This window comes from Neofelis nebulosa, chromosome 11 (genome assembly GCF_028018385.1).
Source record: "Neofelis nebulosa isolate mNeoNeb1 chromosome 11, mNeoNeb1.pri, whole genome shotgun sequence".
Lineage (NCBI taxonomy): Eukaryota > Metazoa > Chordata > Mammalia > Carnivora > Felidae > Neofelis > Neofelis nebulosa.
The window spans coordinates 72,267,516-72,282,049 of NC_080792.1; the positions used below are offsets into that span (position 1 = coordinate 72,267,516).

A 14,534-nucleotide genomic window follows, 5' to 3' on the forward strand; every position below is an offset into this window, starting at 1 on the left:
GCCTCTGCCTGCCCCAATTCAGGAAGCTGGAGCCCCCTGGGTTACACAGCAGCTGTGACTTCTGTTGGGACCTGTTGGAACTCGTCAGATGTAACAGCATGTGCCAGGTTCTTTGGGAAGTTGAATAAAATCTCACACGTCTGCTGGAGCTGACGGTGGCTGATCTTTGTTGACTCCACAGAATAAAAAGGGCACAGAGTTGCTGCTTGGAGTGGATGCTCTGGGGCTTCACATCTATGACCCTGAGAACAGGCTGACCCCCAAGATCTCCTTCCCGTGGAATGAAATCAGAAACATCTCGTACAGCGACAAGGAGGTAGGACAGGCCCCGCATGCAGACATGCCAGCAGCCCAGCTGCCAGCCTGTCCCCATCTCTCCTCCTCCCTGGACTTCTCCTTGTTATCAGTAAAATCCTTTACTCCCCAGGCTTTGTGTTTTTGGTTGTTGTTTCCTGTTTACAGAGCAGTATTGGCATCCTATTTTCAAGTAGCATCACTAAACCCCCCCCTGCTGACCAACAAGAGGCTGGGAAGCTCAACTTGTCAAGACTAAACCCCAAAGAACAGTAAACCAACCAGAAAGTAACCTTGTCTTATTACTTGCCTTTCCATTTCTGGTGAGAAATTCTGTTTGTGTTTTTCAGTGTGGTATACATTAAACCCTCTCTCGGTGTCTAGTGCTTGATACGTAGGGTGGGGATATCTATCTAAGTATTTATCCCCGCATGTATATATACGTATGTGTACCTCTTTCTGTCTCTCTGTGAGGATATAAATAAGAATATCAGGCTAACTGCTTATGAGAATTCAAAAGTAATTAAGTTTGAATAACTTGGCTGAGCACTCTAAGTTAGAAGTCAGATGTTCCTATACCGGATGGTGATCTTTCCCAAACACTGTAATCTTAGGTTTGTTCATTCACTCGTTTGTTCTCTGTTAATTTTAAAGGAATTATCAAGCATCTGCTTTGTGTTAGTTTTCGTAGGGGAAACAAAGATGTAGAAAAGCCAGTCTCGACCTTCAGGGAAGTTACAGTCCAGCAAGGACCGGACTGCTGTGAGACAGGCCTGTAGCGCAAGGGACTGATGACACACGTGATAATGATCCGGTGCTTTTCTGCTTTCATAAGCGCTCTCAGCCCGACTCTGATTTCTCCTCCTAAGAACATGCTGCAAGAGTAGGGGCCGGGTTTGGGGTATCTGTGTCACATCAGGAAGTGAAGATGTGGAGGGATCAGGCGACTTGGTGATTGGTGAAGGGAATAGCAGGGGCTGAGCTCCATGTTCACCAAAGCCATGGCCCTGGGGGCACTTTTCCGATGCAGGGCGCTGAGTAGGAGTCCTGAGAGCACAGGGTACTGGGCAGAGGGCAGTAGGCCTGGATGGTGCTCAGTGACACACAGCTGGGACGCTGAGTGTGGAATGAGGAACAGTGACGGCTCGTGTTGCTGCCTGCAGAGCCCCCACCCTGAGCAGATTTCCTGTTTTCCCTTCCCTCGTAGCAACTTGAGAAAGGGAACACCAGGCTCCTGGTTTCCAATACGTGGTTGAGATCTACTCGGCCATGCTTGATGAGACAGATTGAGCTTCTTAATTCAAAACATTCTGGCTCTGAAATTTTTTGTTAAGTAGCTCAGAAAAGGAGCATTTAACTATTGCTTTTTTAAAATACTTAAATTGAAAGCCCCACATGACTTAAAGTAGTAGGTATGCTACGGCACGGTAGTTTTTCATCTCTAATTTCATAAAGTCTGTTTACTGCATATCCACACATTTGTGTGCTAAAGGCTCCCAAAACACTCGTTCTTCACAGAACCCAAGGATTAAAGTCTCCCCTAGTATAGCCTGACACAATAAACTCTAATATACCCTCTCCGGGGGCAGGGCACCATCATGTTCCATCATGTCAATAACTTCGTGCAGTAAGAGGACCTCAAGCTGACTTGACATAATAGGAAGTAGTCTTAGTAGTTATGCATGACAGCCGTGCTGTCAAAACAGAAATGTTGGTTTATTTTAAGTGATCCATTGATTCTTTGCGCGCGTCCCGGCAAAGCCTGTGGTTTCCCCACTGTTTGTGGTTTCCCACTGACGGCTCCGGGGTTTGACTTCAAAGCCAAAAATAAGCTCAAGAAATTCACGAATAGCAGCCTACACAAGAGCAATAGTGCTTCTAAGCTAGCTTGACCAAAAGCTAACCAAAGGATCGTTTTCTGTCCTCAGTATGCTAACCCCTCCTTCCTTGGACAGTATAATATGCAAAAGAAATACCCAAAAATACATCTTCCCAGATGTATTTATCTGCTTAGCACGGCTTTCTCGGGAATAGATATCCATTTTTTAAGTGCTTCTTTGAAATGGAGGATCTGTCCGGTCTAATCAGGAGTGGTTGAGAACAGCAATTGCCATTTGTCCTTTATATGCTTCCCTGCCTGTGGTCTGGCCCTGGGATCTCCTACTTAGCTACCACCCTGTCCTTATCACTCCCCTTTGATTTCGAGAGCAGTTTCCCTCTGCTACCGCGGTCTCTTCTTCGCACTTTATTCCTTTTATTAACAGCTTTCATCTGATAATCCCCACGTTCAGAAACCTGTGGTGACGACCTGTATGCTGTCACATCAAACCCAAACCCCTCCAACTGTCCACCCCCAGCCCACCCCTGCCTTCCTCCCAGTATGAGCCCGTGATATCATCTTAGTCATCAGAGAGCTAATAACGTCAAGCGCGCGCACACACACACACACACACACACACACACACACACACACAGTCTGCTCATTTCTCTATCTCTGCCTCATTTCTGTCGCTTGCCCTGTCCTGAATAGCCCTCCACCCAATCTTTTAGATCCTCTATCATATTCTCTTTGTCTATGACCAGCTGAAGTTCCCGCCTACTTATGGTAGATCTACTCTGAATCCCCACGACATTTGTGATTTTTGCCACCCGATGAGGCGCTAAGAGATGATGTAATTTCTTAAGTAGCAGTTGAGTCATGAGTCTAGTTCCAGCTAGGTTGTGAGCTTCCTGAAGGCAGAACTGGGCCTGGGATGCTGCAGTGGGCTTCCCAGCGTTGGCCTCATGGTCGGGCCCATCAGGGGTCCGTAGTTCAGGTTTCCAAGCCTGAGATGGTGCCGACAGCACCCCTTCCAGGATCCTGACCTTCCACAGCCCCAGACTCCATGCCCTCAGCTGCTTCTAAATCACAGTGGGTTAGTGCCCGGGCGCCAGAAGCCAGGACAAGGCGCAGCCTTGTGCTGGATCTTTGACAGTGTGGTTGCTGCTTTTGTGGAATTTCCTGGTTGGTGCTAACACTTTAGGTTGTCAGACTGAAACTTTTTCTGCTTCTTTCTTTCAGTTTACTATTAAACCACTGGATAAGAAAATCGATGTCTTTAAATTTAACTCCTCAAAGCTTCGTGTTAATAAGCTGGTAAGTTGAGATCCTAGTTTTTGTTACTAATAACTGTAGTTTTTCTAAGAAACTGAGCACCTTTTTTTGAGAGAGTGACCTCTTGTGAGGTATAGAATGATAGGTAGCTCACTTGCTACACACTTTGCCGATAGACTTGAAAGACTCTTCTCTTTAGCTTAACCTAACAAGTCAAACCTAAATTTTGTGATGTGGAATTTTTAAAAAGTATTTTTATGGAGATAACTAATATATATAAAAGGATAAGTATAATGTGTATAGAAGGTATAAAGAGTGACAAAAAGGGGCACCTGGGTGGCTCAGTCAGTTAAGCGTCCGACTTTGGCTCAGGTTGTGATCTCGCAGTTCGTGAGTTCGAGCCCCATGTCGGGCTCTGTGCTGACAGCTTGGAGCCTGGAGCCTGGAGCCTGGAGCCTGCTTTGGATTCTGTGTCTCCCTGTCTCTCTGCCCCTCTCTGGCTCACACTCTGTCTCTTTCTTTCTCTCAAAAATAAACATTAAAAAAAATAAAATATAAAGAGTGACAAAAATAAATAGCTATGTGGGGTGTCTGGGTGGCTCAGTTGGTGTCTGGGTGGCTCAGTGGCTTAGATCATGATCTCACAGTTCATGAGTTCAAAACATCGGGCTCACTGCTGTCAGTGCAGAGCCTGCTTTGGATCTTCTGTCCCCCTCTCTCTATACCCTTCCCCTGCTGTGCTCTCTCTCAAAAATAAATAAACATTAAAAAAAAAAAAAACTACACACCCACTACCCAGCTTTAAGAAACCACACACTCCGATACTATTAACCCCCCCCATGTTAGCACCCTGCTGGTTTCCCCCATCCTCCTCCCTGAGGGAAATCACCATTCTGAGCTGGGTGCTCATTATTCTCTCGCTTTTCCTCAGAACTTTATTTCCTATACAGAAAAATGAATGTACTATTAAGTTTTGTGTACTTTTGACATAAGTGCTGTCAACTGTCTATGCTCTTTTGTCACTTTTTTTGTACATTATTTTCTGAGATGTGTCTATGTTTGATGCTTAAAGAGATGATCCCTTTATTTTCACTGCTGTATAGTATTCCATTGTGTGCAGATAAATGTACACATATATACATATATCCACACAATGATACATATATATGTCTCCCTCCCCCTCTCTTCCCCCCCTCCATATACCCCATATATATGTCATTTTCCTATTAGTGAATAATGAAGTGCTTTCTACTTCTCTGCCATTTTAACAAAGCTGTTAGGAACATTCTCGTACCTGCCTCCTGCTGCACATGGGCAATAGTTTCTCTAGAGAGTATCTACTTAAGAGTACAAGTGCAGGGCTGTAGTGTATGTCCAAATTCAAGATTAAGCCATGTTGTTTTCCAAAGGAGATGAATTAATTTACAGATGCAGTGCAGTGGGTGTGACTTCCTTTTGCTTTTTATGTCTTCTGCACTTATAATATCAGCCTTTAAAATTTGTTTGACATATGTTGTGCATATGAAATGGTTTCTCAGTATTATATAAATGAGCATCTTTATATTTACTAATGAAGTTGAACATCTTTTTGTATATTTTTTGGCCAGGCTTTTTGTCTCTTTTGTCAAATACTTATTTCATGTCCTTTGGCCATTTTTCTCTGGGTTGTTTGTATTCTTTATTGATTATATCATCTCTCAGCTTGTGGCTTATTTTTCCTCCTTTTTAATGTCTTAACAAACAAAGAATGCTGGATTTTAACATAGACAAATGTATACATCTTTTCCTTAATCATTTGTGCTCTTTGTGTTTTATTTGACATCTTTCCTTATCCTCTGATCATAAAGATATTCTTCTAGGCTTGATTTCGGCTCAGGTCATGATCTCATGGTTCCTGAGTTCGAGCCCTGTGTCGGGCTCTGTGCTGACAGCATGGGGCCTGCTTGCGGTTCTCTCTCTCTCAAAATAAATAAACTTAAAAAAAGATATTCTTCTATATTCTTTTCTAGAGATTTCAAGGGTTCAATCTTCGTATTTAAGTCTTTAACCCTTCTGGTGTTGATTTTGTGTGCGGTGTAAAGGAGGGATCCAGCTTCTTCAGCTTCTTGTGTTTTTTGTTGTTTTTTTTGTTTGTTTGTTTTTTAAAGTAATCTCTACACCTAACATGGGGCTCAAATTCATGACCCCAAGATCAAGAGTAGCATGCTCCACCTACTGAGCCAGCCAGCTGCCCTCAGCTTATAGTTTTTTCACGTGAATAACCTGTTATCCCTATTGAATGAACTTTCCTATCCTCCCTCATCTGTAGTGCCACATCTTAAATTCTTATTTATTTATTTATCTATTTATTTACTTATTTAGAGAGAGGGGCAGAGAGAATCCCAAGCAGACTCAGCACTGTCAGCGCAGAGCCTGATGCAGGGCTTGATCACTTGATTCATGAGATCATGACCTGAGCTGAAACCAAGAGTTGGACACTTAACCAACTGAGCCACCCAGGTGCCCCTATAGTGCCACATCCTAGGAGAATAAGATGCATCCAGAAGATGCACCTCCCTTCACCTGTGACTTTTGCCCCCTGGCATACTGGAGGCCATTAGCAGGGAAGGCCTTGCTGTTTCACTTTGTGCTTTGCTCTTTAGGTTTCCTGCTGCCCCCAAGAGCCCTTAGACAAAGATGCTGTAGCCCTGGTGAGCTGGTAGGCAGTGAAGTACATTTGGGGGTTTAACATTTCTCCTGCTTCCATGGCCACAGATTCTCCAGCTCTGTATTGGGAACCATGACCTTTTTATGAGGAGAAGGAAGGCTGATTCTTTGGAAGTTCAGCAGATGAAAGCCCAGGCCAGGGAGGAGAAGGCTAGAAAACAGGTGAGAAAGACCATGTCTGAACCACTGTTGTCACTGCTTCTTGGTCTTGGCTTGGGAGGTAAGGAGCAGTCGTAGGCTGACAGGTGTCATTTGGCAATGGACATACCTTCTCTTATTTTATCCCTGTTGGATCTTTACTGGCCAATGCCCAGCTGGTGTGGTGTCTGCTCCGGAAATGAGGAATAAATTCTAAAAGCATATACAAAAGAAACATCTCTAGTTATTTCCCCACTTAAGTGAAGTGGGAGTAATGCAGGTTTGGGAAGAGATAGTCAAGCCTGGGTCTGTCTGTCTGTCCATCCATCCATCCATCCATCCACCTAGCTAACTCGCTTTTTTTTTTTTTTTTTTGCCTGCCGGTCTCCTTTGCCCAGCCTTGTCCTTTTCTAATTAGAAGGTGATAGAATGCATGACAGCATCTCATGCTTACCGTGGGAATGCTAATTAGACTTCGGCCACACTTCCCCACCATGGGTCAGCCCAGGCCGCATATTGCCTGTGGTGGGAGGTGCCAGGAGAGCTTATCAGCAGACTGGACAGTCCGCATCATTGTTTTCTACTCATAAACTATCTCGGCTCACCGAAATCCACACAACTAATCTGAGCCTCGCTGCTGAGAATATCCACTGTGGCTTTGGACTAACTCCTAGACAGAGTAGCAGCAGCTGCAGTCAGCTGCCCGCAGGACTCACAGGCTCAGAGCAGTAATCATTAGTCTGTGCGCAGCTCTCTGATGTGGGTACTCTGGCGAGGCTGGCTCCCTGCCCTGAGATTTACAATGAAATGCCCAGTTTGATCCAGCATGCTTTTAGGGCTCCCATCTCTTTGCTGAGATGGCATACTATAGATGTGCTATTTGGGATGCTTTGGCGGCCAGGCTGGTGGAATGGGTTTTGTTGGACAAAGAAATGCTCCTGAGCCAGCACGGTCTAAGTGGCAACTTCAAGAAGAGCCTTCTTTGACCTCTTTTCAGCTGAGCAAAGCTTAGAAGTGAGAGATCTGAAGACGGCAATGAGTGTGTAGGCCTCGAGATTGTGGCAGAGAAGAGTGTGCATACACCCCACACCTGCACTGCCTGTGGAACAGCAGAGGCAGGGGCCTGGCACCTGCAGGCTGGGCTCCATGGCCCAGTAGTATAGACACTGACCTTGGAACCAGATGTGAAAGTTAGTATGTGACATTAGTAGCTGACTTATCTTCCAGATCTCAGTTTTCTCATCTGTTAAGTGGAGTTAATGGTATGCCTTCTCTGTCTCAGATCAAAGGACACATTGCACCTGAAAGCCTTTGTGAACTTAAACCACCTTGCAAACAAGAGGTCCCTTATTATCGGGTGGAGGTCTAGGGGGAAGTGCAGTGCTGGGAATGGAAGGTGGTTGCCTGGGCTTTTGTCAAGGGGAGAATAATAGAGATACAGTAATCCACCTAATGGAAATTTGTAATGCAGTGGAATTAGAGAACAAACTGGCCAAGCTTTTCACTGACCTGCAAGGGAAAAATTAGAGAAGAATTTACAGTATTTTATTGCTTGTCTTTGCGTTATTCCTTCGAGGCCCAATGCCTTTTTTTTTTTTTTTTTTTTTTTTTTGGCTCAGTATTTACAAAAGGCAGCAATCTTAAAAATCTTGGGTTTGGGAGAAAATTGAAGCAAGAAGTAATTAAATGTGCTCTATTTAAGGAAGAAAATAGTGCAGTGGTCACTTCTGGCTTCTGCTTTCTGAACTCAGTTAATACCCTAGGATCACAGAGAATAGCACTTGTCCTGTGCTTGTTCCCCTTATTAAGCTCTGCATGTGGCCCAATTAACACAGTGATCCAGAAGGCATGGGAGGTGGCGGCAGCTTTGTACCAGTGCCTTAAGGACAGGGGGCCGTGTTCCCCGCTCGGCTCCCTCCTGTTGCAGGCCTGGCCGGGAGCTGCCTCTGCGTGAGGCTGGGAGCCTGTGCCGTGGGGCTGTGGCTTCCCCCTGTGAAACACAATGTGTGAACTACACGATTCCATCTTCTCTGTGGGTCAGAGGCAGGAGTGATTGTGGATGAAATTAGAGATGTGGGAGGGGTCGTGTGGGTGAGAAATGGTGAGGTGGCTCGTCCAACCAGAAGAAAGCTGTCTGTTTCTGGGGCTCCATCTCAGGGAGAAGGAATCTGCATTGCATCCTGTCCGCTGCTGGGCGGAGCCACGTGAGGTCTTCCAACAAAAAGGGATATCGGCAGGGTAGCCATTTCAGCACACAGTGTGTAAGAATGCCTCCTTCGATCCAGGTAGACTTGGCAGGGCTGGCTTTTTTGTTGTTTTGTTTGTTCCCTCACCCCTAGATGGTTTTTCAAGGGACACAGCTTTTGATTCTCCAGCTGGTTTTGAAGGACAGAGGGTGGTAGGTGACAAGAATGACACTGCCAACCTCTAAAGTAAAGGGACGAAGAGGGTCTCCCTGGGCATCTCCGGACACTGGGCCTTCTAGGACCCTTGTGGCAGTGTAGGTCGTGAGCCCCATGACTCTTGTCCCCCCCCCCCCCCCACCCCCCAGATGGAGCGGCAGCGCCTTGCTCGAGAGAAGCAGATGAGGGAGGAGGCTGAGCGCACAAGGGATGAGTTGGAGAGGAGGCTGCTGCAGATGAAAGAAGAAGCAACAATGGCCAACGAAGCACTGGTGATTTCTGGGGGAGTCTGGGTCCCAGGAGGCTACACGGGGATTCCCTTGGGTTTTGGGAATTAGGTAGGCCTCCTGAGGACCACAGATAAGTAACATTTGCTTTGACATTTCAGCTAAAAAAAAAAACCAAAAAAACCAAAAAAAAACTGGTGCCTTTTCTTTCCACCCATGTTGGCAGGAGATCATGTGTGGCCAAGCCCCACTTTCCCCGGGGCGCCTTTAAAGCAGGGCCTCTCTGCCTGCCCGGGGGTCAGATCACCCTCTGTGATGAAAGTTGCCCTGTGCCTCGTAGGATGGTTAGCAGTGTCCCTGACCCCTACCCACTAGATGCCACTAGCACCACCTTACCCTTGATTTGTGACAATCAAAAACATTGTTACCTGTCTCCCACTGGTTTGAACCACGCATTTAAAGGGAAAAGCCTTGGTTCAAGTGGTACTCAAAAAGGTGCTTTTTTGTTGTTCCCCATGGGTGGGACTTTCTGAAAAGTTGAGGGTGTGGCCGTCTGGCCCTTGCCAAAGTGTCATCTGATGGGGCATTCAGTGGCAGGGCCCCAGGGAGTCTGACGCTCTGGTTCCTGCTGACCTGAATTTCTGAGGCCACATCTGGGAGGGATGACAGGCATGTGATCGATCCCCATCCCAGCTGATAGCACCCTTCTCTCCAGATGCGGTCCGAGGAAACGGCTGACCTGTTGGCGGAAAAGGCCCAAATCACTGAGGAGGAGGCAAAACTTCTGGCGCAGAAGGCCGCAGAGGCCGAACAGGAAATGCAGCGCATCAAGGCCACAGCCATTCGGACGGAGGAAGAGAAGCGCCTGATGGAGCAGAAGGTGCTGGAGGCTGAGGTGCTGGCGCTGAAGATGGCTGAGGAATCGGAGAGGAGGTTAGAGGTGGGGAGTCCAGGGCACTGGGGCCCAGGCGAGGGGCTGTTCAGTCGTAACCTGGCCCTGAGGCAGAGCTTGACCGCACTTGTCCACAAGCTGCTTCAACTTCTAGGATGGTGGGGTGGGGGGAGGCTCCTCCCTTGACAGGTTGGTGAGGACTGGTACTTAAGCCGGTGTGGGCTTTGGGGGCTGGGATTAGTGGAAGGGCTCAGGAACACGGTTCTCTAGTCGAGTGGACCTCTGGTCATGCTTGTGTCTGTGATAAACCGCTGTCCCTCTGATAGCCATGTTTGCAGGAATGCCATCAAGCACGTCTGCAGACCGCTTTTAGCTGAGGAGCTGTAAGGAGGCTCTTCTTAAGTTTAAAAAATGTGGTTCTTTTCCCTTTTCATTTAGGGGACATGTGGGGAGAGAGCAGCTATTTACCTTTAACGTGGTAATGAGGAACCCGCTTCCCTTCAGCCATTCTTTTTTAAAATTTTTTTTTTTTTCAACGTTTTTTATTTATTTTTGGGACAGAGAGAGACAGAGCATGAACGGGGGAGGGGCAGAGAGAGAGGGAGACACAGAATCGGAAACAGGCTCCAGGCTCCGAGCCATCAGCCCAGAGCCTGACGCGGGGCTCGAACTCACGGACCGCGAGATCGTGACCTGGCTGAAGTCGGACGCTTAACCGACTGCGCCACCCAGGCGCCCCGTCCCTTCAGCCATTCTTGGTGCTAAGGCTCCCGAGGCAGATAGGAGGGGAGGGCCAGGATCCTGTCTGTGGCCAGGATGCGCCAGCTCACGACCAGGTTGAAGGATGGAACTGTAGTCTCCACTTTTCCAAGAGTATTCTAGCCTCTGGATTGTTCTGGTCCTGCAGCCTTCAGATAAACACTGGCACATTCCCCACAGCATTTGGCTCTATTGACTTAGAACACTTGAATTTGGCTTTTTGCTACCAAGGTGCGTTCACTACAGTTTCCTCTCCGCTTTCTGCATGTCGTTCTGGGAATATGGATCTTTGTTTCCTGCCCTGTCTCGGGCCCCTTTCTTTCTGTGTGTGGGTCACTTCCCCCAAGACCGATGTTGGGCCTGGTCCCTGGGTCCTGTGTCTTGCAGGGTGAGGCACGAAGACCTCAGCGTTGCTGCTCATCTTGCCTGAGGTTGGCCCTGGGCCTGCAGTCGTTTTCCTTGGGGGCTGTGAAGAATCGATTCTCTCTCATCCTGTCCTTCGTGATCCGATATAAGATCTTTGATTCATGCACTGTACCTTTGCCTAGCTCACTCTCACCCACAAGTTAAGCAGAGGAAGCTGTTGGCCCCTCCCCCTCTCCTCTCCCTCTACCAATTGCAAAGGTTTGAACTTGACTCCTTCCCAGCAGCTTCCCTGCCCTTCCCATTTAGATTTACCATTGCAGTGAACAGTACTCAGGAATGTTATCCTTGCTTTGGAAGTTCTGATGTTCATGTCAGTGTCCCCCCCACCCCACCCCACCCCCCACTGGCCTTGTTTGCCTGATCTGGTGCCATCATCAGGGTTAACTCAGGTCGCTCCTCTCCAGGGGGACTGTGGGGAAGAGGGCTGTCTTTCTTCTACCTATCACCTTCATGGACCTGACATCTCCTCCTTTCCTTGCAGGGCCAAGGAGGCAGATCAGCTGAAGCAGGACCTGCAGGAAGCCCGCGAGGCAGAGCGAAGAGCCAAGCAAAAGCTCCTGGAAATCACCACCAAGCCCACATACCCGGTGAGCCGGGCTGGGAGCTGCCAGCCTGCAGCTGCTTCAGACCTTGTAGCTTTCTCTTCCCTCCAGCCCTTCAGTTCCGCTGGTGGTGCCACAGCAGAATGAATGATGCAGAGGGCCTGCAGCTGGGGAAGGGGCAGAATGCCTGGTCTGCCATTGGCCTTGGACTGGTCACCTCTCTTGTTGCCTGGATAGCAGGCAATGGGGCCTTTCCTAGCTCTGAAATGTTTTTCTTTGTCTTTTTTTTTTTTAAGTTTATTCATTTATTATTTCTGAGAGAGAATGAACAAAAGCAGGGGAGGGGCAGAGAGAGAGAGGGAGATAGAATCTGAGGCAGGCTCCAGGCTCTAAGCTGTCAGCACAGAGCCCAACCTGGGGCTTGAACTCATGAACCGTGAGATCATGACCTGAACCGAAGTTGGATGCTTAACCGACTGAGCCACCCAGGCACCCATGTTTTTATTATTCTAAGTAATATAGTCCCAAATTATTTTTAAGAGGTGATGGCTTCTTCTTCTTCTTCTTCTTTTTTTTTTTCTTTTTTGAGAGAGCAAGGTTGCAAGTGAGCAGGGGGCAGAGAGAGAGAGAGAAGTGGGGCTCACTTGGCACTCATGTTTTACCTAAAGTGAGGCTCATGTTCACGCGAAGTGGGGCACGAGCTCACCTGAAGCGGGGCTCGAGCTCACCCGATGTGGGACTCGAACTCACAACCTGTGAGATCATGACCTAGGCTGTAGACAGATGCCACCCAGGCACCTGAGACGGTAGCTTCTTGATGCCAAGCTGAATGTAATCTTCAACTACCTTTGTGTAACGTATACCATCATTGCAGTTCTGGGCAGGGGTACCATATACCTCAGGGTAAACTATAGCCATGTAAGAACCATTTTCCAAACTCAATTTTGGGACAAGGAGGCAGACTTCAATTAAACAGGGTCACACCATGAGTAGACAAGCCTCTTCCCTTCCCTTCCTCTGTGCATTCAGTTCAGCAAACTGTTCTGTTCCATATAATACCAGGCACCTGGATAGTTCAGTTGATTAAATGTCCAACTCTTGGTTTCAGCTCAGGTCACGATCTCACAGTTTTGTGGGTTCATGCCCCGCACTGGGCTCTGCACTGGCAGCATGGAGCTTGCTTGGGGTTCTTTCTCTCCCTTTCTCTATCTCTCTGCCCTTCCCCTACTCACACTGCCTCTGTCTCTCCCAAGTAAATAAATAAACTTAAAAAAAATAATAATGCCAGGCAGATGCAGAGTCTATATACAGATAGGGTGCACAGAGGCCTGGAGGGGAACATAGCCCAGCTTGTAGGGGCAGGAGAGGCATAGGATCGTGCCTGAGCTGGCTCTCAAAGGGTAAGGAGGAGCTAGCCAGGCGAGAAAGAGACTGTAGGGTATTCGCAGCCAGTGCACAGATGTGCACATGGCACAGTGTGTGCACTGCACACTCACAAGGCATGCAGCCAGGAGGCACACAGGACACAGCGGCGTAAGCTGCCCAGGGTTTGAGGTGGAGGGAAATGTGAGCGGTTTCCTATTGTCATCTGTTCTGGTTATCTATTACTATGTGACAGGCCACCCCCCAAGCCAGCCGTATAGCTCAAAACAGCCATTTGTTATTCTCTCTCATGGCTTGGTGCATTGATTGGGCTGATGGTCCTTCCTCAGAATCTCTGAGGCAGTCGCAGACAGCAGCCAGGACTGGAGTCGTCTGAGGGCTCATCTGGGCTGGGCACCTGAGATACGAGTGATTTTAAAATATATACTGGAATGGGGTAGCCTGGCTAGCTCAGTAGGTAGAGCATGCAACTCTTGGTCTAAAAATAGATGGGTAGGTAGTTATGTAGGTAGGTAGAAACAAAGGGAGGGAGGGAGGGAGGGAAGGAAGGAAGGAAAGGAAGGAAGGAAGGAAGGAAGGAAGGAAGGAAGGAAGGAAGGAAGGAAGGAAGGAAGGATAGGAGGGAGGGAGAAAGGAAGGAAGAAAATGAAGGAAGGAAAGGAGGGAGGGAGGAAGGAAGGAAAGGAGGGAGGAAGGAAGGAAGGAAAGGAGGGAGGGAGGGAGGAAGGAAAGGAGGGAGGAAGGAAGGAAAGGAAAGGAGGAAGGGAGGGAGGAAGGAAGGTAGGAAAGGAGGAAGGAAGCAAGGGAGGGAGGGAGGGAGGAAGGAAGGAAGGAAGGAAGGAAGGAAGGAAGGAAGGAAAGACACTGGAGCAAACTTCATGTGCTCTTCAAACAGTAAATAAATAAGTCCTGGAGGAGCTCATTCATATCAGCCTTTTACTCATATTTCATGGTATGGATGGATTGTAATTCATCTAAGCAATCCCCTATGGATGGGTATTTAGTTTGTTTTCATCTGCAGTTGTGAACAAAACTGCAGAAAATATCCCTGAGCATAAATCTTCGCACATACGGTGAATGTACTGGTAGAATAAATTGTCATAAATAGAACCGTGGGGTCAGGTTTTCCATTGAGATGCTTTCCACAGAGGTTGTCCCAGTGTCTGTTCTCACCCACAGTGCAGCACTCAGCGCCTGTCTTTTTGGAGATTTTGATGAGGTATAACATCCATACAGGGAAGTGCCCCAAATTATAACTGTACAGCTTGATGCATTCTCGCGAACTCAACACACCAATGCACCCAGCACCCAAATCAGAAAACAGAATGTTCTAGTACCCCAGAAGCCCCCTCTCAGCACCACCTTCAACACCCACGCAGACAGTCTGCCTCAAGCCTGTCATCGTCTCAGATGAGCGCTCTGGGCCTCTGCTCTTTCCCAGACGCTGTCCCAGACTCAGCCAAGGATCCAAGGGTGAAAGAGAGGCAGATCCTGCCCTTAGGAAACTTGCCAACAGTAAAAGAAGAAGACACAGCCAAAAGGGATTTTTTACAGGGTGGAGTTAGGGAAGTGCCACCACAGAACCAGAAGCACCATGTATAGCAAAGAAAAGAGTTGCCATCTGGCCGAGAGGGATCTAGAAAAGCTTTGGTGAGAAATCCTAGTATTTGA

The 14,534-nt window shown here is 47.8% G+C and overlaps 1 protein-coding gene across 11 annotated transcripts in view; it reads left to right on the forward strand.

Moving 5' to 3' along the window:
- Positions 1–14,534, forward strand: part of NF2 (NF2, moesin-ezrin-radixin like (MERLIN) tumor suppressor) — an 80,332-nt gene that overhangs the window by 47,579 nt on the left and 18,219 nt on the right. For 6 of the 11 annotated variants that reach the window (XM_058693217.1, XM_058693212.1, XM_058693211.1 and 3 more), the window contains 6 exons: positions 182–316; positions 3,356–3,430; positions 6,143–6,256; positions 8,784–8,906; positions 9,577–9,794; positions 11,420–11,525. In XM_058693217.1, coding sequence (XP_058549200.1) covers positions 182–316; positions 3,356–3,430; positions 6,143–6,256; positions 8,784–8,906; positions 9,577–9,794; positions 11,420–11,525 — 771 coding nt within the window. The remainder of the gene's footprint in view (positions 1–181; positions 317–3,355; positions 3,431–6,142; positions 6,257–8,783; positions 8,907–9,576; positions 9,795–11,419; positions 11,526–14,534) is intronic. The other 5 variants (XM_058693218.1, XM_058693216.1, XM_058693214.1 and 2 more) reach the window with 4 other exon arrangements.